This window comes from Carcharodon carcharias, chromosome 15, assembly GCF_017639515.1.
Source record: "Carcharodon carcharias isolate sCarCar2 chromosome 15, sCarCar2.pri, whole genome shotgun sequence".
Taxonomy (NCBI): domain Eukaryota; kingdom Metazoa; phylum Chordata; class Chondrichthyes; order Lamniformes; family Lamnidae; genus Carcharodon; species Carcharodon carcharias.
The window spans coordinates 36,769,443-36,796,397 of NC_054481.1; the positions used below are offsets into that span (position 1 = coordinate 36,769,443).

The 26,955-nt window shown below is 45.1% G+C and overlaps 1 protein-coding gene across 1 annotated transcript in view; it reads left to right on the forward strand.

Annotated features, from left to right (window-relative positions):
- The first annotated feature begins 278 nt into the window (after positions 1-278).
- The window catches only part of pemt (phosphatidylethanolamine N-methyltransferase), a 149,310-nt gene continuing 122,633 nt past the window's right edge, over positions 279-26,955 (forward strand). The window contains exons 1-2 of the mRNA XM_041206920.1: positions 279-488; positions 19,965-20,072. Coding sequence (XP_041062854.1) covers positions 279-488; positions 19,965-20,072 — 318 coding nt within the window. The remainder of the gene's footprint in view (positions 489-19,964; positions 20,073-26,955) is intronic.

A 26,955-nucleotide genomic window follows, 5' to 3' on the forward strand; every position in this document is an offset into this window, starting at 1 on the left:
TAAAATGTACTAAATGAAGTAAGAAAATTGGACCCTGTTCCAAGAAGGGCAGGAGAGTTGTTTTGCTATGTCCTTACCAACATTTGTCACTCAATCAACATCACCAAATCAGATTGTCTCAGCTCTGGTCATTTCTGTCAAGTAGCTCCAGTGTTTCTCTACAACAGTGACCTCCTCACAAAGTGGAGATATGCTTTGGCAGGTGCAAGGTGGCCGAATGTGGTCCACTGACCCTGAGCCAATTGGGACTACGTATCCCAGAGTGCCGAGCGGGGCGCATGCGCACACTGGCAGTCGCTGCATTTCAGACGGCGGTCACAGCGAAAATTCATCGCTATCCAGAAGCGGGAGGGGCGAAAAAAAAAATATCGCCTAACGGAACCGCACTCCAAATCCAACGTGCCCGGGGACCCGAAGATCCCCTGAGGTCTGCCAGCGATTTAGACGTGGAGTGCTGTGGAGGGTTTGTCAATCTGGATTATCGCAAGGTATCGCTCATCACTCCGCAGCCAGCCCGTGCAGGCCGCGTGGTTGCCATGGTTCCCTGTCCCCCTCCCCACAGTTGCATCTTTAAATGTGCTTCCCCCTCCCCCTTCACCCCTTCCGAACTGTGCCTGGGGAGGGGCAGAGAGCGTCTTCAGTCACGCCCCCTCTCCCCCCCCCCCCCCCCCCCATACATGACAGGGGTGTTTGGGGGATCTGTTGTTCTAAACTGCATTTAAACTCCACCTCACTAACCAACCTCCCCACCTGAGCTGCAGCTACCTGCTGAACCTCTTTTTTAAACAATAACTCTACATACATTACAATTACTAGTGAAGTTTTTTTAAAATCAGATGCTCAAATCTGAACGAGAAACATTATGTCACTATTGGCAAATGCTTCCCGCTGTTCTGAAATTGAATGTTCCTTTGACAGTGACATCACAACTCAGTCGTTTTCGATTAAATATTCTGCCATCCATTTCCAAGCATTTTTCAGGTGTTCTGAGAGTTTGTGTAACGTTATTTTACTTTAACAAGGGTTTCCAATTGTCCAGTGACAATTCAGAATTGCATTCAATTGTTAAATAAAGTAATATGCTAAACTCACAAGCAACCCCTCAAAAGTTGGGATTTGCCAGTTTTAGCTAGCCTAAACTCCTCAAAAGTTGGGATTTGCCAGTTTTAACTAGCCTAAACTATCAGTTTGTTGCGTGAAAAGCATGCATCAGTCGTGGTGCACTATGTGTATATAATCAAGAGATAAAAATGGACTGTAAGAATGGTCACTGATCTTATGATGCAATGGCAGTTGGACAGTATTCAGTTTTAATGTGTTTAATGTAGTTTCCTCTGAAATTTTCCAGCAAAGCACTCGGTTCAAGGGCAATTAGGGATTGGCAGCAACTGCTGGCCTTGTCATCAACAGCTATATCCCATGAAAGAATTAAAGATTAATTAAGCAAGTTAAAAATAAAATAGTATGAAAAAAGTGGATCTTGCTATTTGGACATCCATTTACCTGTTTTAGGGTTGTGAGTTCTGAATTTTGGATATTGTAAGTCACTTGTACTTTCGGATATATAAAGTATTTCCATTGCATTATAAAAGTGCTGACAGTAACAAAAGTGCTGGCTTCATACTTGCAGGACTGCAATCTGCGTGTTAAAAATTAATCACTTTTAAGCACATTTAATATTAATTCACTCAAGTCTGATCATTTCCCTGAAAGAATTAAGTGCCATTTTGCCTTCCAAGAAAAGAATCAGCTAGATTTTAGTTATCTGCTATGTCATTATGCCATCTCTTAAAGACCTACATAAATCATATTTTCTATATGCTACAGTGTGTTTACAAATGTAAAGTGAAATCATTTTATACTGATCATTATCACCAGAATGATTCACCGACAAAGATAGGATGTGCCTCTATTATGGTTTTTTTTGGCCCTGTACAAATTGTGCTGTTGTACAGACCATGTTCTCGGAACTTTGCAATCCTTGATCTGAACATCACAAGTAACTCAGCCTCCCATGTATGGTGTCCGTAACAAGTTGTCCCTACAGTCTGTACTATTATCATGTCTTTGTTCACAGATTCATCTGTCGAGCAATCCTGGAATCCTCTGGCTGACAATTTGTTTCTGACTTTCACACTTCTTCCAACCCCCGCGCAGCTCCTTGAATTATGTTTTATTCTAATGACACCAGCGTCTTCAATTGTCAGATTAACTTCTTATCTTTTAAGATTTGCACTGAATCATGAAATGTTACAACGTAAAAATTGGTCACTTGACCCATCAAGTCCTTCCTTCTCCCTATGTGGAGCCTAGGTCTAGTTCCACTCTTCTGCTTATACTTCATTTTCTTAATCCCCTTCTGCGTTTTCATGTGTTCTGTAAATCTTTCATTCATTTAATGATATTGCGTACACATCTGCTTATCGTTTTTAATGTGATAGAAAAATAGAAACCACTACTTTCAAAGTATTCTACTTGTTACAAGTGGTGTCTTTATCACTCTGCTACAGGTGGCCACAAACATAGGATGGAATTTTTGGCCCCTGCCAGCAGTGGGATTTGTGGAAGACAGGGCACTTAATTTGGCATGATTGAAAAAATCACTTTCCTGCTGGCGGAAAAATAGTTTGGAATTTTGCTCTCCCAACTTTGACAAGGTAAAGGCAGATTGAGTTTCCTGACAAACAATGTTGGGAACTCCATTTGCATTTATTGGCATCTCATACATGCTAATTAAAAGGCCACCTCGCTGGAATTAAGTTCGTCCTCCTAAATTCTCACTGGCAGTGAACTTAATTTGAACGTTTAGTTTTACAACTGTATATAAGTGGCGTGAGCTTCACCTCTTCCATGACTTTGAGGTCAGTAGATGTTGCTTTCTCCTTCTTGGGGACCTCACCAAGCTTCAGTCAAGTGCTGGTAGCAAACACTGCGTCAAGGCTGGAAGCAGGAGGCAGGTGAAGGGTGGAGCCAGGGGAGAGGAATGGTGATATTGGGTGGATCTAGCATAATTGGGGGGCGGTGGGGGGGCAGAGAGAGAGAGAGAGGTGAAATTAATAGGGAAGGTAGAAGGCAGTGGAGCAAGTTTGAAAGGTGATGTGCGCCATTTCTCCAGTCTGACCTTGACCAGTTAGTAAGATCCCTTGAAGTGGGAGGAGGGTCTTTTTGGGTGTGTGAAGCTCAAGGTCAGCACATGTGGCCAGCGAAAGGGACGTCCTAATAATTATGAGACAACTTGATGTTGATCATGCTTAATTGTTCTCCTCTCTACTGTGAAGCCTGCATTGCAGCAGGTTTGTTCCCAACTCATGGGTCTCATAACATTGAGATCCCAGCAAGGTGTGGAACTGCCGTTCACCCTGTGCCATTTGTCATCAGGTGCAGTCAAAAGTAATGATGAAGGGAGGAATATGCCTCCGAAGGATGGCAGCCAGCTTGTGACTCCAAACCTCCATCCTCCCAGGTGAATGGCCTTGGCTGACACATGCTACTAAGGCAATGGTCTCACTATAGAGTCTCAAGGGTAGTGGAGACAAGTGGAATAGTGTCAGAGGGAGGCTTCTTGCATATGGTTCTCATCATCCTGGTCACAGGATTGTCTCCATATGCAGACATGCATGAACAGGAGGAACGTCCATCTATGGTCCTCCAGGATGTCCTTACCTTGAAGAGGTGGGGTGGGGTTGCCATGTCTAGATGGAGGCCAGGCAAAGGGCTTAACCCTGGCCTGCTGGCTTTGAGATGGAGGGAAACCAGTAAAGGACGTGCTCTGTCAAGGTATCACTTCAATTCGTTCACACATCCACTGAGGCGTCAATGATGCAGGCTGCAGACAACTTTGCCTTTGTCATGGCTCTCATCCAAATGTAGAGAGAGATCCCATTGCCGTTTGGCACAGAGCTATGAGGAGCGAGAGCAGGAAGTGAGTTCTCTAGAAAGTCAAGATGCCGGCGAGCATGGACCACTGCAAAGGCGAGCATTGGTCCAACAATGGGTGTATCGGCAAAGGCACTCTTAACAGAGATGAGTGAAGGCAATGCCTGAGGCACCCTTATATGTCCCAGGATGTGATTGCTCTGATCTGCCAGCTTCCCCAGCATGAGCTGCAGCTGCAAGGACTCTGTAACTCTTTCGAGTACAAACCCGTTTCCATCTGTTTCAGATGAAGTTACATTGTTTCATAGTTTGCCTTTGTTAGATTTGAACTTTTGATCTTGGGGTTACAAACCCAGTACCATAACCACTTGGCTATTTAGGCCAAGCCTGCAAGGACTCTGTAAGTGTAATGTGGAGCCCCTGGCCTGCATTGATTGAGTGTCTGATTGGGTGCCTTTTAAATATGTCGCTGGGTCAAAGTCCTAGGACTCCCTTCCTAACAGCACTGTGTGTGTACCTACACCACATGGACTGCAGTGGTTCAAGAAGGCAGCTCACCACCACCTTGTTAAGGGCAACTAGGGATGGGCAAAAATTGCTGACCCAGCCAGCGATGCCTACGTTCCATAATCGAACAAAAAAAAAGTATATTTACATACACTGATAGATGGACTGGAAGTGCTGAAATGTGATATATACAACACAAAAGGTCTAACCACAGTGAACCCATTAGCGCTCTAGACAAGATGCCTTGGAGGAGGTGGAGGCAGGCTGTTCACTTCTCGTTCCAAATAGCAGTGGGGAGTGTGGCGGCCGGCCTTGTCATGCAAGCACATGTTTGGGACCTCCTTCAGAGTACGGCTTCTGCATCTTGCATGGGCAGTCATGGTCACTGGCACAAGTTGGGCAGACAAGGGCTCTGGTGAAGGGGCCGGTGAGGTGGAAGATGATGAGGGTACTGAGAACTCCTGGGGCAGAATTTTCTGCCTGTCGAGCGGGCGGGCCCTACCCAATCTCCGGCGGGCACAAAGCCGATCCCCGCCAGCAAAGCGGGCCGCGCCTGGACTTTGAAAAATATTAAAAAAGAGAAAAGAATCCCTTACATGTCCCCCTCATGTGACAATGTCACATGAGTTGGGACATGTTCATAATTTACACAATAACTTTATCAAAATTTTTAAAACCCTGCATGAAACCTCATCCCGCCGTTTTCTCTATTTGCCGCAGGGGCTCCTGGCCTGCCCACCAACCTTAAGGTTGGACGGGCAGGTCCTTTAATTGTTTAAATGATCCTGTCAATGGCCTGAATTGGCTATTGACAGGTTGGCGGGCCCGCAGCTGATTTTGCTGTGCCCCCGCCTTCCTGAAAATTTAAATGGGGCGGGGTGACGCCGTGGGTTCCGCCCGATGTCATCCTGCATCATTTTACGCGTCGGCGAGTGGGCCCCGCCCCCTGCTCACCAACGGCAAAATTCTGCCCCTGGTTATCTTCACCCTCCTCAGCTCATTCCACAACCATGGGTTGGCCTTCAGGTGGGGCTGTTGGGATAAGTTGCTGGTGCGCAGCAGTCGTCCATTCTAACAACCACTGTGCCAACAGCGTAACTGCCCTGTTGAGGATACCCACCCCTCACCTATTCAATGGATGTCAGCACTCATACTCTGACCGGCTAATCCAGGCTACTGAGGGAGACTTGCACTATTTCCTGGCCAGGATGCTGCTCTTGCATCCACTCTTGAGTGTTGCTGCTTGTATCTGTCCATGACAGTGGCCAATCTCTCATGGACAGAGTTCATGCACTTGAGTCCCTGGGGCAATGTTGGACTCATGACGGCGATGAATTCCTCCATTCACAGACCCAGAGCTCCTGCTGCCTCAAGGAACTCTGCCAGATGTCCACACATCTGCTGTTGAGTGTCTAAATATTGTGCCCCAAAAGATGACTCCTGAGGCTCCACATTCCTGTCCACTGGAGCATCATTGTGACATCTCTGAGGGGGACTGTGCACAGGTGTCTCTGACTCTGATACCACACCAGTGTGAAGGTGGCGGTGACTTTCACCCTGTGCCATCGACTCTACAGGTGTGCTACATCGGAGTGCTGGCATCTGAGTTGGCAGAGTGTGAACTAGCATGATGTGATGCTGCCTCCTCAGACATCGCCTCCTCTCCTGATGCCCAAGGGATGATCTAACCTGGGGGTGGGTGGGGTGTCAGGTGGTGGTGGGAGTGGGGAGTAGAGGTGGTGGTGGGGAGTGAAGGTGGTGGGGGTGCAGAGTTGGGACCTGTGTGAGACACAAAAGGAATTATTTAGATATAGCCATTCTCATTGTGAAGGCATGCTTTGATGCATGCCATTGTTCTTAACCATGCTGGCGCTGCCTGTGATGCCACCTCATCCTAGCACTCCTCATGCCAATATACCCTTGTGCTCAGTGAACTGACCTCATGACTACCACCATATCCACCACGTTCCAGGGTGATTTTAACACCGCCTTTAGCACCTGCTACCAGCAATTCACCATCAGACAAGTCAGCTAGTGAAGCACCCTGCAATTTCCATGGCCATCTGTTCAACTGAGTGAATTGTTCTTGGACAGGCTGAGCTACCTGAGCTGGGGCCATCTCCTTTGCATTCTTCACCCTTTTCAACTGCAGTGAAAACATGATTTCATGTTAGCCTGATATACAGTGCATGTAGCGGTATTTCTGTTCACTCTCTCTGTGCTCGTTCACACCTGCCCTGTGTACACATACCTTTGCTTCAGCATTGAGGATTGTAAGTGCCTGGTCTTGCACCTTGGCTGAAGCATACAGATGTCATCCTTCCCTTGGACCTCTGTAGATAAGCCAAGCTACCCACCTTGCCAGAATGCAGCAAGTAATTGGGCAGAATTCTCCATCCTGCCTGCGGTGGGTTTTGTGGCGGACAGGAGCAGAGAATCCAACGGGAGGCAAAAAATCAGAAACCCACCATCTAAAAAGCAGCTCGCAATTCTCCCGACAATGTTTTCATGGCCGGTTGGTTATCCCGCCGACTAGTGGTGCGAACGCCATTCACATTCATTAGCATGTCATGAATGCCCATTAAAACAGCTGCTCACCCGAACTTGCCACACTCCAGTCTTCCAGCGGGAAATCACGTCGGTGTCAAACCCATTTGAAAAGGTGTGGCATGCACAAGTTGATCCTCAGTTTGCTGGTAGCCTTGAGGTGAGTGGAACATACCTGCCATAGAGCTGTGCCGGTCTTGTTGCGATGAGCACCACTCTGCTGGGATTGTAGGGTTGGACTGCTCCTCTTGGTGTTCCTTGGAACAATGAAAGCAAACTGTGCAGGCTTCATGCAGGCCTCCACTTTCAGAGACTAGCAGTTCTACCGGGGATGGGCTGTGAGGGGTCAGGCTGAGAAACACAAGGGGGTCAACGGGGAGGGAAGGCTGTGGAATGGCAGTCAGGAAAGGGCAAACGTGAGGGGGGCCTTTCTGACTTGCCCTCTAGCCTCTTTTCGCCGCTGTAGTGAGCAGGAGTCTGCTTAGAAAGAAAGGAGGAAGATCTCCTTGCGATGAAAGCCACTTAAAGCCAATGGCTTCATTAGCACTGTTCAAGAGCTACTCAGAACTCAGTGGCTTCACATCACAGTCATGGCATCTCAAGTGTGACACATTGGAATGTAGAATTTGGGAATGCTGGCAATAGTGAAGGAGGCACAACTGTATCATATATGGTATTCCATCAATGAAGGCCTGTCACGTGTTTATCAGATGTAACACTCCTAATGGGACAAAGGGCATCCATGCAATGACCATGAGCAACTGGTCATTAATATGCCGCATCATTAATTAAGGAAATAATTAACATAAATTAGCAAATTAAAATAAGTTAATAAATACAGTAGTAAAAGCTTCATATAAAGTTTAAGGTATGTCAGTGTAGCTCGGCCATGTGGAATGTGCATCTTGCAGGATGTGGGAAGTCGCGCAGGTGACTCCATCTGGAGGGAAGTGTCACCAGCTGAGTTTTCAGTTTCTCACAACATGAACTCTGAGTTGCGGAGCATGAGCGGCAGCTGGAGTCACTTTGCATCCGCAAGGCTGAGGATTACATGGATAGCACGTTTAGAGATGTGGTCACACCTCAACTAAGAAGTACATATGCAGAGAGGGAATGGGTGACCACCAGAGTATCTAAGAGAAACAGGCAGGTAGCGCAGGAACCCCCTGAAGCTATCTTGCTCTCTAACTGCTTTTCTATTTTGGATACTGGTGAGCGAGATGATTCCTCAGAGAACTGGAGCAAGAGCCAAGTCCGTGGCTCAGCTGCACGGTGGGGGGGAGGAGGAGGGAAAGTGGAAGTGCTATAGTAGTAGGGGATTTCATTGTTAAGGGAGCAGAAAGGCATTTCTGTGGCTGTAGACATGACTCCAGGAATAGTATGTTGCCTCCCTGGTGCCAGGGTCAAGAATGCCTGAGTGGCTGCAGGACATTCTTTTGGGGGATGGTGAACAGCTAGAGCTCGTGGTCCACATTGGTCCCAATAACATGGGTAGGAAAAGGGATGGGGTCCTGAAAGCAGATTTTAGGGAATTAGGAAGGGAATTGAAAAACAGCGCCTCAAGAGCAGTAATCTCAGGATTACTCTCATTGCCATGTGCTAGTGAGCATAAGAATAGGAAGATTTGAGTAGTTCAGTGCATGGCTGGAGGAATGGGGTAGGAGGGAGGGCTTTAGATTTCTGAGGGATTGGGATCGGTTATGGGGCAGGTGAGGGCTGTACAAGGAGGATGGGTTACACCTTAACAGGACTAGAACTAATGTGCTTGCAGGGACATTTGCTAGTTTGGGAGGGTTTAAACTAGGTTGGCCGGGGGATGGGAATCAGAAGGGAAATTCAGAGCGCAGAGGAGAAAAACTGGCAGTGGGAAGTAGTGAGGTATAAACTGATGGGGATATATCAGAGAGCAGTATCAAGATAAATAGAACACTTGGAGCATTAGTAACTCATTAGATGGGGTCAGAATAAGGGAGGAAAAGTGAAAAAACCTAAATCAGGGCCAATGTGCATGTATATGAATGCACAGAGTGTGGTTAATAAGAATGGCGAACTGCAGGCACAGGTTGTCAAATGGAATTATGATATTGCTGTAACAGAGACCTGACTCAAAGAAGGGCTGGGCATTCAGTAATCCTGGTACGAGGTGCTTAAGTGAGACAGGAAGGAAGAAAAGGGAGGTGGGAGTGGTAATATTGATTAAGGATAGCATTACAGTACCTGGGAGTGAGGATGTTCCAGAGGGGTCAAGAGTGGAATGTGTCTGGCAAGAGGTAAAGAATGAAAAAGGTGTAGTATATAGACCACCAACTAGTGGAAAGGATGTGGATTAACAAACTTGCAAAGAAATTACAGAGATGCAAGAATTATGGAGTAATCATAATGGGGGACTTCATCCAATTATCCAAAGATAGACTGGGATAGGAATAGTACAAAGATATAAGCGGGGTGAGAGCTCCTGGGACATGTTTAAGATAATTTTCTGCAGCAGAGTGTTTCCAGTTCAATGACAGGACGTGCACTTTTGGACCTGGCTCTGGGGAATGAGTTGGCCCAAGTGGATCAAATATCAGTGGGAGAGCCTCTCAGGGACCGTGACCATTGTATCATAAGATTTAGGTTAATCATGGAAAAGGACAGGGAACAATCCAGAGCAGGGATAATTAATTAGGGGAAAGCCAACTTTGATGGGATGAGAATACAGCTGTGTCGAGTGAGTTGGAATCAGATGTTAGCAGAAAGGATGGTGGTTGAACAATGGGCCACCTTCAAAGAAAATGTATTGCAGGCAATGTCAAGATATATTCCCTTGAAGGGGAAAGGTAGGACAAATAAATCCAGAGCTCCCTGGAAGGCAAGAGAGTTAGAAGTAAAGACGAAAAGGAAAAAGTGCACCTACATCAAATGTCAGGTAGAAAATACAATGGAGAATCAGGCTGAATATAGAGGACCAGAGGGGAAGTGAAGAAACTAATAAGAAAAACCAGGAGAGAGTGTGAATAGAGGCTGGCAGCGAACATAAAGGGGAATTTCAAGATCTTCCATCGGCATGTAAATAATAAAAGGGTGGTAAAAGAAAAAATAGGATCAGTTAGGGACAAAAAAGGGGACTTGCATTTGGAGGCTGGAGAAATAATGGAGGTATTGAATGAGTACTTTGCATCTGTCTTTGCAAAGGAAGAAGATGCTACCCAGGCTGAGGTGTGAGTGGAGATAACTGGTACAATAGAAGAGCTTACAATTGAGAGGAAGGAGGTGTTGGACAGGCTATCATTGCTTAAAATAGATAAGGTACCAGGACCGGATGAGATGCATCAAGGGTACTGAGGGAAGTGAGAGTGGAAATTGTAGAGTCACTGGTGATAATCTTCCAGTCTTCCTTAGAAAAAGGGGAGGTGCCAGAGGACTGGAGAACTGCCAGTGTTACACCCTTGTTCAAAAAGGGGTGCAGGAATAAAGCTGGCAGGTACAGACCTGTCAGTTTGACCTCAGTGGTCGGGAAACATCTGGAAACTACAGTACGGGATAAAATCAATAGTCACTTAACAAGTGCAGAACAAATTAACGAAAACCAGCATGGACTCATTATAGGAAAATTATGTTTAACTAACTTGGAGTTTTTTGAGCAGGTATCAGAGAAGGTTGATAAGGGAAATGCTGTTGATGTGTTTATGGATTTTCAAAAGGCATATGATACAGAACCACACAACAGACTTGTGAGCAAAATTCTAGCTCATGGAATAAAAGGGAAAGTGGGCACTTGGATAAGAAATTGGCTAAGTGACAAGAATTAGAGTAGTGATATATGGTTGGTTTTCAGATTGGAGGAAGGTTTGTAGTGGAGTTCCCCAGGGGTCAGCATTGGAACCCTTGCTCTTCCTCTTATATTAATGACCTAGACTGTGGTGTGCAAGGCATAATTTCAAAATTTGCAGATCGTATGAAGATCGGAAATGTTGTCAACTATGATGGGGATAGTCTTGAACTTCAAAAGAACATAGACACGTTGATGGATTGGGCAGACAAGTGGCAGATGAAGTTCAGTGCAGAGAAGTGTGAGGTGATTCATTTTGGCAGGAAAGATATAGTGAGACAGTGTAAAATAAAGGAGAGCCTCTAAAGGAGGCGCAGGAACAGAGGGACCTCGGTGTATACATGCATAGACCATTGAAGATTGCAAAGCATGTTGAGACCAGTTAAAAAGCATATAGTATCTTAGGCTTTATTAATAGGGGCATTGAGTACAAGAGTAAGGAGGTCATGTTGAACTTGAATAAGATACTAGTTAGGCCTTACCTGGAGTACTGCACCCAGTTCTGGGTGCCATACATGAGGAAGAATGTGAAGGTTTTGGAGAGAGTATAGAGGAGATTCACAAGAATGATTCCAGTTGTAAAGAACTTTAACAATAAGGATAGATTGGAGAGGGTTGGCACTTTTCCCTGGAGAAAAGAAGGCTGGAGAAAAGTAGGAGACTTGACAGAGATATTCATGATCCTGAGTGGGCATGGACAAGGTAGATAGTGATAAACTGTTCCCACTGAAGAGAACATAAGAACTAGAGGCACAGATTCAAAATAATTAGCAAAAGGAGAAAATGTGGAGGAAAATTTTTTTCACCCAGAGGATGATTGGATTTGGAACAAACTTCCTGAGAGGGTGGTGGAGGCAGGTTTGATCGAGATATTCAAAAGGGAATTGGATTGCTACCTGAAAAATAATGTGCAAGGTTACAGGTTTAAGGCAGAGTCAGTGAGCTGAATGGCTGCCTCCTGTAAAGATACTGTGATACTATCAGAGATTGGAGCAGAAAACTAGGTTGGTCAGTCATCTCACTTAAATTTTAGCATGCCACGCAGGACTCAAGATGTTACACATCTGTGATGCTGGCTCGGTCACCTCGATGTGTGTGCTAGTACCTTGGGGACAGGGTGGCATCAGCCACCATGCAAGTAGGGCAGGAAAAACTATGGAACCTTGCAGTCTCCAAACATGTCATCCTCTGAGCTTCACTTTCTTGCCCCTTGAATCATTTAATGTCTTCAATGTTTCCTTTCAAAGAGAAGGCAAAAGCAGATATGGATCCAGGGCTCAATGTTGTCTTTGTCAGGGGCCTAATGCAATGGAGGAGGCAAAGGAGGGAGAGGCAACTCTGCACACAGCTTCAGGAGAAGGGACATGGTCAAGCAGAGCCACAGCATGAACAGGAGGGTCAGGAGGAGAGTCCCACACAACCACGCCAGACCTATGGTTTACTATAGAAGAGTCTTCTATTTACAAATGAGCGAGAGGCAATGCCGTGCACGTCTGCAGTTGTCACGAGATCTGGTGCATCACATATGCCACATTCTTTTTGAAGACAGAGACGACATTGAGTTGGAGGGTATCCCCTGCCAGTGGCTTTGAAGTCCCTGGTTCTTTTCAAGTATCAACGGCAATCTGTGTGGCATCTCTCAGTCCGCAACACATCAATGCATAAAGGAGGTCACAGATGCCTTTTACAGGAAGGCCTATCATTCTGTCGCGTTTGCTCTGGATGAAGGTAGCCAGACATTCATCGGATTTGCTGCCAGCTCAGGCTTCCCTAGACTGCAAGGTGTAATAGACTGCACCCAGGAGGCTATGCGGGCTCCATGGCAGCTGCCCCTAATGATTATAAACCACAAGGGCTATTATTCCATCAGCTTGCAACTGGTGTGTGAACACCGGAAGCACATACTGCACATTTGAGCATGGTGCCCTGGGAGTTGTCATCCCTGAGTCACTCCCAAGAGCCTGAGATTTTTGAGGGGCCTTTATGTCTGCAGGGATGGCTGCTTGGCGATAAGGGGCACCCACTGAAACGCTGGCTGATGGCACCGGTGCGTCACCCTCAAGTTGTTCCAAGGAGAGGTACAATGCTTCTCACAGCTCCACACGCTCCCTTTATAAAGCAGACCATAGGGCTTCTGAAGATGCATTTCAGATGCTTGGGCCGCTCAGGTGACTCACTACAATACACTCCCGACAGGGTTTCCCGCATCATTGCAGTGTGTTGTGCCCTTCACAATCTGGCTACGCAAAGAGGTGACCCCCTCCCTGAGGATGAACTGGAAGAGGATGACAGCTCATTGAAGGATGAAGATCTGGAGCCTTAGAAGGTTGCTGAAGGTCAGTATGAGCATGATCACACCATGGAGGAAGGAAAACGTGGGAGACATGCCTGTAATATGTTAATCATTGACAGGTTCCAGAATGAGCAAAGCCAAGTGAGGGCATATGGCCACATCCCTCCTAGTCCTCAATGCCATCTTCTTTCAACTCGGAATGACCACTCTCTTGCCATCTCCGCCGTCTAATACTAACACTGCTGCGACTGAGATGCGAACACGCCTAGGGATGATCTCCTGCCGTGCATGTCTTTTCTTCTGCCACCTCCGCTGAGGAGGCGCACATGCTGCTAGGTTATCAAGGCTGATGAGCTGCCACTTGATGTTCTTTGAGGAAGAAAGGTGAGAAATGCTGACATCTCACACTGCCAATAAAGATTTAAACACAGCTCCTTGACATCACACAAGGGGCGCAGATACTCGTTGAACTGAGGTTGATATCACAGGAATGTGAATCTGAGTAGAAGTAGGCTAAACCTTGAAATAAGAGGACTCCAAAGCACAAAATCACAACGACTACAGTTGACAGGAACATTAACATAATCATCAAGTGTATTAACAAAAGTGCAATTTAGTTACATGTCTAGCACACCCATGACCTAAAAATGACATCAATTTTTCTTAACTTTCCTAACACAAGCGCCACTCCAGGGTGCAGCCTCGACATCTGCAGCAGAGGTGAAGGCAGCCTGCATGACTGCTACATCCTGATGTTTGTGATGACCATGGTAGAAACTCTCTGGTAGCCTGTGACCTGGAGTGCCCTGGCCTGATGAGACTCGCCTGCTCAGGCGCTGAAGCACCCTTGATAGCCTGAGAAACTGGAGTGGATGGGGTCACAGGCAGAGGGGGCTATGACCAGTTGCACACCCATGGAGTGCCCTGACAGGCCGCCCCTGGGGTGTCCAGCAGACGCTGATTCTCCCAGTGGGTGTCTGAGGACCCGTCCTGACTCCTGCAGGAGATTGTGCACCTGGAGGGAGGTCAAGATGTCTTGTTGCCATGTAGCCTACATCCTGATGGTGCCCACCAGGGTGTGTGGCCATGGAGTGCAGGGCCGAGCACAAATCCGGCAAGATCTACTGGATCAAGGTCTCCATGGTGCATGCCAGCCATCCAATGGTGATCTCAAGGTGCTTGCATGTTGGAGCCACGACATCAGACAGAACGTGGACAGACTCCTCCATTGTTCGCTATAGTCTGCTGAGTGACTGCTGAATCTCTGCCTCTGTTCTGCCACCTGTTATTGCATCTCCAGCATAGATTTGGTGGCCATTCCTAGAGACTCATCATCTGAAATGGGTGGCTGGTCTCCAGCAGCCCTCAGAATGCCGGAGACCTGGGCTGTCCCTGCCTCCGACTGCTGCAGGGACGTGTCAGTGAGCTGTTCCCTAGAAAGTGAGCCTGAGCCTAATCTATATCTGTGCTGCACTGACGTGTGTGTCTGAGCTGGTGGAGGGTGTGGGTGAGTGCCGTGTCAGTTCTTCCAGAGCTTCCTCTTTGGACATGGCCTGGGGGATTGCACTGGTGATGCTGGAAAGGCTTGGGGCCTCAATGTGTTTGTGCCTAGCAAAAAGAAAAGAGAGTTTCAGTTAATGAGTATGAGCTAGATAAGACTGCATGTGACTCAATGAATGTCAGGATTTGATGAGATGTTGGAGCTGTGACCTGTACTAGGTTGGTTGGAGAGGTCGATCTCCCCTTTCCCGCAGGAGCGATTCCTGTCTTCGGCAACCTCCTCAAATTAAGTGAGGGCGATGATGTCGGCTGTCCCTCCCCCATTCTGTGTTCTCTCGTGCCTATTGTGCAACAGAAGAAAGAAAAGCACATGATGAGAAGGGATTGAGCAGAGGTTGGGTGAGATGCATTTCCCCTGTTGTGGTGAGTCCTTCTCAGAAGGGCCAGTGGATGGAGTATGAGCAGCATGATAGATGGGATGGTGGTGATGTAAACGTCTCGGTGAGAGAACGAGTGTTGATATATGTCTCCTGCTAATGGTTGCGTGAAATCCCTGAAGGGAGCTGCCATTCAAGTGCACGACGCCATAAGAGTTTGATATTGGGGGAAGTTGAAGGATGACTTACCCTGGCGGGACGAATGGGAGCATTCATCACCTCCCTGCACTGGATGGCATTTCAGGTACGGTTGCCAGCCACGTTGACCTGCTCCGCTATGGCGTCCCAGGCCCGAGAAGTGAGACTGCCGTGCTCCTTGCAGCTATCCTGTTGTTCCTGCACACCTCTGATCAAGGCCTGGAGGGCCTGGTGGGTGAAGTGGGGTGCAGATTTTGTCCTGAGGCTCTCAGTCTTTCTCTTATGGGTTGCAGACGTCTCTGGTGAGCTGGAAAGGTTGAGATTGTATGTTGGACTGGCTTTTAAATATGGCTTCTGGACCTTCAAATCTGGCAGCTGACGGTGGGCGAATGAATCAACTCCTGACTTGGCAGGCAATTCGATGCGAAACACACCTTTGCATAATTAATGAGGCTCCAAGCGCAGAATCAGACCCGATTTGCCACCATTACGGACGGCGGGCTGGGCTCTCCTGAAACCGCCCACCACCACACTTCGTTTCATTCAGGGAGGTGGTGGCATTGTAATATTGTCACTGGACTGGTAATCCAGAGATCCATTGTAATGTTCTGGGGACCAGGGTTCGAATCCCACCTAAGCAGATGGTGGAATTTGAATTCAGTAAAAAGCTGCAATTTAAAGTCTGATGATGACCATGAAACCATTGCTGATTGCTGTAAAATCCCATCTAGCTCACTAATGCCCTTTAGGGAAGGAATTCTGCCACCTTTACCTAGCCTGGTTTACATGCGACCCCAGACCCACAGCAATGTGGTTGACTCTGAAATGCCCTCTGCACCAGGGCATTTAGGGATGGGCAATAAATGCTGGCCCAGCCAGCGACACTGAGATCCCATGAACAAATGGAAAAAGAATTCTGCCCATTGAACTTTTTCCTCGTGGTCTCCTGCTGTACTCACCGCAGCTGATATTTGAATCCAGGCCACCTTGGTTGTTGCAGGTGGATTACGGTGGCCAACAGGGTACAGCACTGCTCTCCTCTTCTGGATCGCGCCCAATAAAACCTGAAGGCTCTGACCGGAAAAGTGTGGGGCAGCTGGACCTATCATTTCCTTGCATCTCCTTTATTAGATTTATATTGATATAATTTCTCAGATGAAAAGGGTCATGAGCCATTCAGATTACAATGCTCTCATTCACTTTTGTGTGCTTATATGCAATAATCATTTTCACCACATCATCAATGATTACTATTAAGGTGTGGTGGAGAAAATGGCTCTGTGCAATTGCTTGGTGCTATGTCTGTTTCAGCTGTAACTCCAAGGTAACATGCTGTGCTGTGCAACCATTGATAGCCCTACTGGCCTACTCTGTCATACTGTTGTGCCATGACAGTGTTCAGATGTGAGGAACCTGGTCAAGGCTCAATTATGTTGGTGCATCCTTATAGTTGGGTGGCAAGAAGGCAAGTGGATGGGATGATGATCATGGCACTGTTCTCCATCCATCGCGTTTGGCAGCTAACTTTGTACCAGGTAGTGGTGGCAAAGCAATGCCATCTCCAAGGTTGTGTCTTCTGAATCCACTCCATGATTTCAGTACAGTACAGTGCAAATAGGAGGCAATTCCTAGGGAAAGCCCATGATGGGCCATCCGTTCCAGGGTCAGCTAATAATTGGACAGCATGTACAGTGTTCCCACTCACCTGAAAAGTCAACGACATCTCCTCCAAGGCATAGGGACTTCACCATGGATGACCAATCTCTCAAATGGGTCTTTGAGGCTCTGCTATTTATCTGTGCCCAAGTCACCCAATCTGCGACTGGTCCGCCTCCAACTCTTCACTAGTTCCGGGTCACCTGTCCCTTTTCCTAATAGAGTCCCCACCCCTCCCTGGACATTTTGGTCAGGCATTTTTAGAAATCAGGCTCACAGAGTTGGGAATTGCCTTGTGAGGTACTGCAAGGATCAATGCTTAGGATGTGGGGACCAAATGTAATATTTCCAAATTTACTGATGACGCAACACTATATGGAAATGTAAGTTCTGAGGAGGATGCAAGGAGGCTTCAAAGAGATTTGACACGCTAAGTGAATGGGCAAGAACATGGCAGATGGAATATAATGTGAATAAATAAAAGTTTTCCACTTCGGTAGGAAAAACGAATGCAGAGTATTTCTTAAATGGTGAGAGGTTGGAAAGTGTTGATGCCCCAAGGGACCTCTGAATCCTTGTTCATGAGTCACTAAAAGCTAGCATTCAGGTGTAGCAAGCAATTAGGAAGGCAAATCGTACGTTGGCCTTCATTGCAAGAGGATTCGAACATGAGTAAAGATGTCTTGCTGCAATTGTATAGAGCCTTGGTGAGAATGCATCTGGAGTATTGTGAGCAGTTTCGGTCTCCTTACCTGAGGAAGGATATATTTGCTATAGAGGGAGTGCAACACCATATTAATCCCTGCGATGGCAAGATTGTCTTATGAGGAGTGATTGAGGAAACTGGGCCTGTATTCTTTAGAGTTTCGAAGAATGAGCAGTGATCTCATTGAAAAGTCTTACAAGGCATGACAGGATAAATGAGGATAGGATGTTTCCCCTGGCTGTTGGTTCTAGAAAACGAGGACACAGTCTCAGAATAACGGGTAGGCCATTTAAGACTGAGATGAGGAGGAATTTCTTCACTGTGGGTGGTGTCTCTACTGCAGAGGACTGTGGAAGCTCAATCATTGAGCATTTTCAAGACAGAAATCGATAGATTTCTGGATAATAATGACATCAAGGGATAGTGGGGAAAAATAGCATAAATATGGATGATCAGTCATGATCTACTTGAATGGCGGCGCAGACTCGGTGGGCCGAATGGCCTACTCCTGATCCTATTCCTATGTTCCTCTCGACTCTGCAGGTCTGACGCACAGGTGAAAATCTAGGCCTTGCTGTTTGTTTTACAGCCAGTCAAGCTGTTGCTATTTGAAATTATAATCCCCCCACCCCCAACTTAATCTGAAGATTCATTCATTTTGATGAGAATTGCGAGGTACAGCTGGTTTCTGTATTTAGCACCCACTCTGATGCAATTATGTTGAAATATATTACAGCATTGTAAAAATATTGGCAATGACACAAGACTTCTTGACTGAAGGCAGCATTCTAAATTATCTCTCGACTGATTGTTACACACAGTGACTATTTTCTTAAGTGATTGCAAGATCTAATTAACAAAGATTGTACTCATTTTCTCATTGTTATTAAAATAGCTTTTAAGAGTAGCTATAGTGGCCTTCAATATTTTGTATTTCACAGAGCCAGTAAAATGAAATTAGATTAAAATGCTACCTTAAAACTAATAGCAGAGTCATATGTTTATTATCACTGTTTATTGTCACTCTATGTTATGTTCCAAATTTGAGAAAGTGAAGTTAGTATAATGTCACAACTTACTGGGGAATAGTGCGCTGTAATATTAAGTCCTACTGTTCCCCAAGCCGCGACAAATGTGAAAAGTTTGACCAAACCACCAGATTGCCCCAATTCTATCTAAATGTTTAATTTAGGTTAACAGAATATGAGCACCAGATTTGTAGACTTAATAAGTATTTACTGTTTATTGAACAAATTGTCTTTAACTAGTGACAAGAGAAATAAATATTAACTGCTAACTCCATGGGTTGATTTTGAAATTCCTTTCAGCTCTTGTTGATGACATGAGGTGGTCTTCCAGCACTTTCAGTATTACATTCCCTGGTTGAGAGCTTGCTTTTCAATATCTCTAACAGTGGTTTTCCCCTTGTACTTTTTACAGGGGTTTCCTCAGGGAGAGGGCAGGTTATGGAGATATAAGGAAGAGAGATTTTAGATGTTTTCTCTTTGCAGGCTTGGGGCTTTCTATTCTGGAATTACTGGAATCTTCCACACATAGGAGAAAGAGGTTTTGGGCCTTGTTCCTTTCAGGCTAGTAGCTTCCCTGCTCTCACACAAAACCTGGTCATCTGGTCAGGAGCCAATTAAAATGCTGCTGCCAGGCAGCTCCCTTGGCCCAGGACTCTTCCTTGGCACCATCTTGTCTTTCATGGCACACACTGTTCCAGGACTGCAACCTTGTATATATCTCTCATCCTGTCCAGTGGTCATGTCTCTCAAACTGAATTAAAATTGCAGTGGCTGCACAGTCCAACAGAAATAAAGATATGTTCCTTACAGTAACAATTACTATAATTTGCTTAATAGTTTTGAGAATTACAGTTCACATTTCCAAACCGCAACTGCTTTTAATTAAACTTGACTTTCTTCTTCCACATTATTACATACTTACAGGCTGTGTTGACACTTTTTTTGTCATCTGTAATGTTATGCTCGAGTTTTTTTGATCCACCGATGCGAGGATTTTTTCCACTATTTTTAAAAATCTACCTTCTGTTTTCAGAGCATTGACTAGAGAGAGAGTGCGGTTCTAAAAATGGCAGTGTCTCACCCAGTTGGTCATTTGTGTTACTTCAACTGACTATTTGACTGTGGAAGACATCACACTCAATCCCAATCATCTGATGTGTTCTTCTTGTCAAAGTCGTTAATGGTAATCAGCAATGGCAACCAATACGTTTTTCCTGTCCCAAGCCCAGGATGTTTAGGCTTTCAAGCTGAGATCAACTATTCTGGCTCAGACATGGAATTATACCTGTGCTCCTGCTGCTGTTTACGACTCAGATGCTTGTACTTTAACTGGCTGAATCATTGCTGACATTTTAATGACCTTTCTAAATTGTAAATTGAATATTAAACTGCTAAAAGTTGTACTACCTGAATTAAGTCTTATTTGCATTTGCCAAAAGTAGAAACTTAAAAATATTTCTTTCAGATCGATATTTCAATAATGGCCGATATTTTCAGTTACTTCGATTGGACAGACTTGAAGTTTAATAAAGCTATCCTGGCTGTCGCTTTCAACCCATTGTTCTGGAATATTGTGAGTATTGGATATTACTTATAATGTTCTGCATAGTCACTAATTCTCTGTTTGAAGTATTTTCGTACCATTTGTCAAGAGTGGACTCATTCCAGCAATCCCCACCCAGGTACCATGATGAGAGAAATATTGATCTATCTATATAAAATGTAAAAGAAAAATACACTTAGTGGATATTCACAAGAAGCGTCCAATAGGACCTTGGCATGTAAAGGATGTTGAATTGCTCAAGCATCACATTTACTAAAAAACGTTCAAAATTACAAACGATAAAGCATTAATTTTATTACAACTGAATTCAGTAAAAATTAAATAAAGAACAACATTATAAGCAACCAATCAGATCTCTGGAAAAAATGTTTCTGAAGTCCTTCAAATGCCTATGTTAGTTCCTCATCACCCCAGCATATACCTTTGAAAATATAGTTTATTGCATAATAAAGACACACAACCTTTTGTGAGCAAAATAATCAATATGATGACTCATTCCAACTTTCGAATCCCTTCGCTAATTCTTTACTCTCATCTTTCCAGAACACTGGCTTGTATCTGTCGTGTTCCCAGAACCTGAAAGTTGGGTCTGATAATTCTGTGGTCTCAGCAAATATATAAATATTCAGGCCCCCACATAAGCACTCAAGTGCCCTTTGTGCCTTCACTCAGAATCTCCTGCAGCCTTTACTGTATTTGATATTTTCCTCCAACTTCACTTTCTGGTTCAAGCTGTGAATGCACTCTGAAAGCTCAGAGACAGCAGAAACAAAAAAGGATTTTCCCAAATATGACCTTCATAAAAATCAAAGAGCTAACAAATGCCTATTATGAAATATGTAATTTTGAATAGAATAAAAAAACTTTAAAAAGAAACAATGCAAAAAAGTCATGGAAAAGTTAAATACTGAGGTAAAAATTTAAATAAGCCATATGAGAAAAAGCATAAATTGAAACAAAAAAAATCAATGTAAAATCAAAATGAGAAATTAACATTGAAAGATGTGGGGGAAATTATAATTTTCCTGTATTGGGTTTTTTAAAAATCCCTATGAACTCCTGTGGAGGTGCTCATCTAATATATAGCACTTACACTTGCACTACAGATGCTGGACTTGTACAGATCCAATTTGCTTTTGTTGGACAGTGATAAAAGGAGGGGGAAAGGTATTACAGAGCAATACCGGTAAATTTCATAAGCGGATGGGCTGTGAAGAGAAATGACAAAAGAGGGAAATAAACAATTTACAATACAATAAACAGTGCAGTATTTCCTTTATTTTACACTGGATGTGTTTCCAGTGCTTGTTCATATTGTGAAGTTGGGGTTAAACAAAGTCAATGTGGATTTAAGAAAGGGAAATAGTGTTTAACGAACTTACTGGAGTTTTTTGAGGACATAACTAGCAGAATAGATGATGTGGTGTATTTTGATTTTCAGAAAGCTTTTAATAAAGTCCCACATAAGAGATTAGTGTGTAAATTAAAGCATATGGGATTGGAGGTAATATATCGTCATGGACTGAGAATTGTTTAGCAAACAGGAAACAGAGTAGGAATAAATGGGTCTTTTGGAGTGGCAGGCGTTGATTAGTGGGGTACCGCAGGGATCAGTGCTAGGATCCTAGCTATTCACAATATACATCAGTGATTTGGATGAGGGAGCCAAATGTAACATTTCCAAGTTTGCTGACGACACAAAACTTAGTGGGAATGTCAGTGATGAGGAGGGTGTTGAGAGGCTCCAAGGCAATTTAGACAAGTTGAGTGAGTGGGCAAATACATGGCAGATGCAGTATAACGTGGACAAGTGTGAAGTTATCTACTATGGTTGGAAAAACAGAATGGCAGAATATCGTTTAAGTGGTGATTGATTGGGAAATGTTGATGTACAAAGGGACCTGGGTGTCCTTGTACACTAATCACTGAAAGCAAGCATGCAGGTGCAGCAAGCAGTTAAGAAAGCAAATGGCATGTTGACCTTCGTTGCGAAAGGATTTGAGTACAGGAGCAAGGATGTCTTACTGCAGCTGCAAGGGCCTTGGTAAGACCACACCAGGAGTATTATGTGCAGTTTTGGTCTCCTTACCCAATAAAGGATATACATGCCATAGAGGGAGTGCAGCGAAGGCTCACCAAACTGACTCCTGGGATGCCAGGATTGTCATATGAAGAGAGATTGAGTTGAATAGGCCTGTACTCATTAGAGTTTAGAAGAATGAGAGGGGATCTCATTGAAACGTATAAAATTTTGACAGGTCTGGATAGACTAGATGCAAGGGTGATGTTTCCTCTGGCTTGGGGGGATTCTAGAACAAGGGGTCACAGCTTCAGGGTACAGGGTAGGCTATTTAGGACTGAGATGAGGAGAAACATTCTCTACCACAGAGGGTGATGGAGGTCAAATCACTGAATATATTTAAGATGGAAACAGATAGATTTCTAGGGTAGAATTTTCCATTTCTGAGACGAAGTGTGATGGCAGGTGGTTTTGGTGGTGCCTGTCCTGCTGGCTGGAATGGTGGAAACTCGTGCCCAATTCTGCGCTTGAAAGCTCATTAGTTATGCACATGGGTATCAGGCCAAATCACTTGACGGGTCAGGAGCTGATTCACCTGCCCCATCAGCTGTGGAGTGGGTCGAAGGTCCGGGCGTCACACTTAAACATCAGCCCAACATATACATCTCACTGTCTCCAGCCCATCTGTCTTCAGGACACATGCAGAGATGTCTTCCAGCCACAAGAAGGCGGCCAAAAGCCTCAAGAAGAAGGCAGCACCCTCCGTTACCCACGATGCCCTCCAGGCCATATTCAGAGGAGCCTAGACCCACAGGTGTATCCTGTATCCCAGGGTTGCCTCCAGGAAGCACAGCAGCCTCACATCTCTGGCCTGCATGGCCGTTGCAGAGCAGTCAACACGGCTGGCAACCGTGCCCGAAACGCCATCCAGTGTAGGAAGAGGATGAATGATCACAATTGCTCCGACAGGGTAAGTCATCCTTCAACTCCCTCCAATATCAAACTCTCATCATGCATTCAAACGATGACTCTTCAAGGATCTCACGCAACCATTAGCGGGGGACACATATCAACACTCATTCTCTCATCGAGACTTTCACATCACCTCCTTCCCATCCGTCATGTTGCTCACACTCCATCCTCTAGTCCTTCTGGGGAGGGCTCACCACACATAGGGGACATGCATCTTATCCACTTTCCGCTCCATCCCTTCTCATCACATGCCTTTCCTCATTCTTCATACAAGTGAAGATAGCACACAACAGGCACGTAAGATTGCAGACCCGGGAGAGACGGCCAACATCATCGCCCTCAGTTTGAGGAGGCTACAGCTGAGCCGGCTGGGGAGGACTGGGATCGCTTCTGTGGGGAAGGGCAGATCGACCGCTTCCAGCAACCCAGTATAGATCACAGCTCCTACACTTGATCAAACCTTGACAATCACAGACACTCAAATGAAGCTTTACACAGCTCAGGCTCATCAACTGAAACTCTATTTTCAAGGCACCAGCAGATCGAGGCCCACAAGGCAGCTGAGCACCATCGAAAACCCCAGACCACGTTCGAAGAGGATGCTCTGGAAGAACCATCACAGCGCTCTCATGCACCCTCCACTTGGGACAAGTGTGCAGCATTGCCTCTCACTTATTTGTAAATAGGAGACTCTTCTACGATAGACCATAGGATTGGCAATTCGTCTCCATTAGGGGGGGGTCTCTCCTTCTTACCCGCCTTTTCATGCTCTGGCTCAGTTTGACCATGCCCCTCAGGGGTGGCCTCCTGCTGGAGCTGCGCACGGCGTCATCTCTCCCTTCTTCGCCTCCTCCAGCTGACAAAGGCAACTTTGAGCCCTGGATCCATATGTGCTTTTGCCTCCTATCTGAAAGGAAACATTTGAAGATATTAATGATTCAAGAAGCAAAAAAGTAAAGCTCAGAAGATGAAATGTATTTAAACTGTAAGGGTACTGTAAGGTAAGGCTGTATGCAGCCCTACTTGCATTGTGGTTGATGCTGCCATGTCCCTGAGACACTAGCCAACACATTGAGGTGACCAAGATGACATCGCAGATATGTAACATCTTGAGCCCTGCTACAGTTTAATTGAGATGAGTGGTCCACCTAGCTCTGTGCAAAGCCTGCATGTGTTCGCCCTTCCCCCTCACTGTCATTCCACAGCCTTCCACTTCCTTTGCCCCCCTTGTGTTCATCCTTCCCCCTCATAAATTCCACAGCCTTCCTTGCCCATTGCCCACCTTGTGTTCGTTATCCCCATCCTCGCCCCATACCCCAGCTCTGGTTGAAGTGCTGGTTTCTGAAAGTGGAGTTCCTGACTACCACTGCACAAAGAATTCCTTGTGAACAATGGTGTCAACCATCGGGAGTAGAAGACTCCTGCACTCCCCAACCTCGGCCGCAGTACTGGCTGCTGTCTGAAAGTGGATGCCTGCATGAGTACCACAGCACAGTGGTGTTCCTCGGGACAATGTAGGCAAAGAGCAGGGCCAGACCAAGCCTAAGGCTCCAGCAGTGTGACATTCATTGCAACAAGACCGGTGCAGCACTATGGCTGGTAGGCTATGGATGTTGCACTCACCTCAAAGTTACGAGTAAACCTAGGTCCGACTTGTGCACACCACTCCTTTTCAAATAGGTTTGCAGTCGATGTAATTTCCTGCTGGTATGATAGAAGATTAGAAGGCGTGACAAGATCCTGGCGAGCAGCTGTTTCAATGAGTATTCATGAGATGTTAATGAACGCAAATGGCATTCACACCACTGGTTGGTGGGATAACCAACCCGCCATTAACTCACCAATGGGAAAATTGCAAACTATTTTGACGCCGGTGGATTTCCGACTTTTTGCCTGCCGCTGGATTCTCCAGTCCCACCTGCCATGGACAGGATGGGAAAGTACCGCCCATCAAGAGCTATGGAGAGACCACAGGAGTATGGTGTTGAGATAGAGGATCAGCCATGATCATATTGAATGGCGGCGCAGGCTTGAAGGGTCAAATGACTTACTCCTGCTCCCATTTTCTATGTTTCTAGGTGCACTATACTGAAGCATGTGTGGAGAACACTGCTCTCTCAACTTTCACTAACCGTGTAGTTGTTAATGATTTTTAAAGATTGATGACAGCTGATTAGATAGCTAACTACTTTTACTTACTAAGGTGCTATTCATGACAGAATGGCCCATTTTAATTTAATTTTCAAGTTTACTTTTCAAGAATTTTAATTTCAGGTTTAAAAGCTTTTTTGATAAGGTTTTGCCTGTGGAGGACATCACTGTCCTCATCCCTGTGACTGCAGAAGCACACTTTGCAACAGGATAGTGATTGGTATGGGGAAACTCTGGCTGATAATTTGCTTTATGCAGCACCACTGAGGGCCATTGAAACGTTCCAAACGTGGCTCTGGCTGGAAATTGGCCAACTCCATGCGTACTGAGAATGGAAGCTGAGATTTCTCTGATCTGAATGACTCAGCTGCATACCTTGAACTGATTTGCCTATTAAGCCATCATCATCATAGAGATTCAAAGACTCTCAAACCTCTGAGTGAGTGAATTTCTCCTCATCTCAGTCCTAAATGGCTGCCTTATGTAGAGACATTGCCTCCTGGTTCTAGACTCACCAGCTAGGGGAAACAACCTCTCAAAAGTAAAAAAAATTGAACTCTTGCATTTCTGTAGTGCCTTTCGTAGCCTCTGAACTTTGTAAAGTTTACAACCTGGTATTTTGAAGTTTGGTCACTTGTTATAATCTAGGAAATGTGGCAGCCAATTTGCACACAGCAAGCTCCCACAAAAACAATGTGAAAATGATCAGATAATCTGTTGTTTGTGATGTTGATTGAGGGATAAATATTGGCTGGGACACTGGGGATAACCCCACTACTCCTGTTCAAAATAGTGGCCTGACACTGCAAGAATTTTATACATTTCAGTGAGATCACCTCATTCTATTAAATTCCAGAGATCATAGGCTCAATCTACTAAATCTCTCCTCATAGGATAAACCTCTCTTCCCAGAAATCAATGTCGTGAACTTTTGTTGAACTGCAAGGCCTGTATATTTTCCTTCAGCGAGGAGACCAAATCTGCACACACTACTTCAGATGCAGTCTCATCAAAACCAAATGTAGTTGCAGTAAAACTTCCTTACTCTTATACGCCAACCTTCCTACAATAAAAGCTGATCTACCCTTCCAAACTGCTTTTGTACCTGCTTGTTAACTTTGTGATTTCTGTATGAATACACCTACATTCATTTAAATACAAACATTTAATAGTCTCTCACCTTTTTTTATAAAAATAATGCTTTTCTATTCCTCCTACCAAAGTGGATAATTCCGCCCTTCCACACATTACATACTCTGTGCCACCCTCTCTCAAAATCACTTAAGCAGTCTGTATACCTTTGCAGCCTCGTTGCATCATCACAGCTTATTTTTCCACCTAGCTTTGTATCATCAGCAAACTTGAATGTGATACACATGACCCCCTCATCTGAGTCATTGGACTTAGATTTTAAGTAGCTGAGGCCCAAGCACTGACCCTGGCTAATTACAATCTGGCACTTTGAAAATGACTCATTTATTCCTACTTGCTAATCCATCGCAATCTGACTCCCAATCTCTTAACCATAATCTTGTGTAACTGCCTCTTGTCTATCACTTTATCAAATACCTTCTGAAAATCCAAATATACTACATCCACACATTTTCCCCCCTTACTTATCCTCAGACTTCACCTTCAAAAATACTCCAATAGATTTGTCAAACATGATTTCCCTTTCATAAAACTGTTGACTTTCCCTAATATAAGTGTTCTGTTACCACATCCCTAATAATAGATTCTAGCATTTTC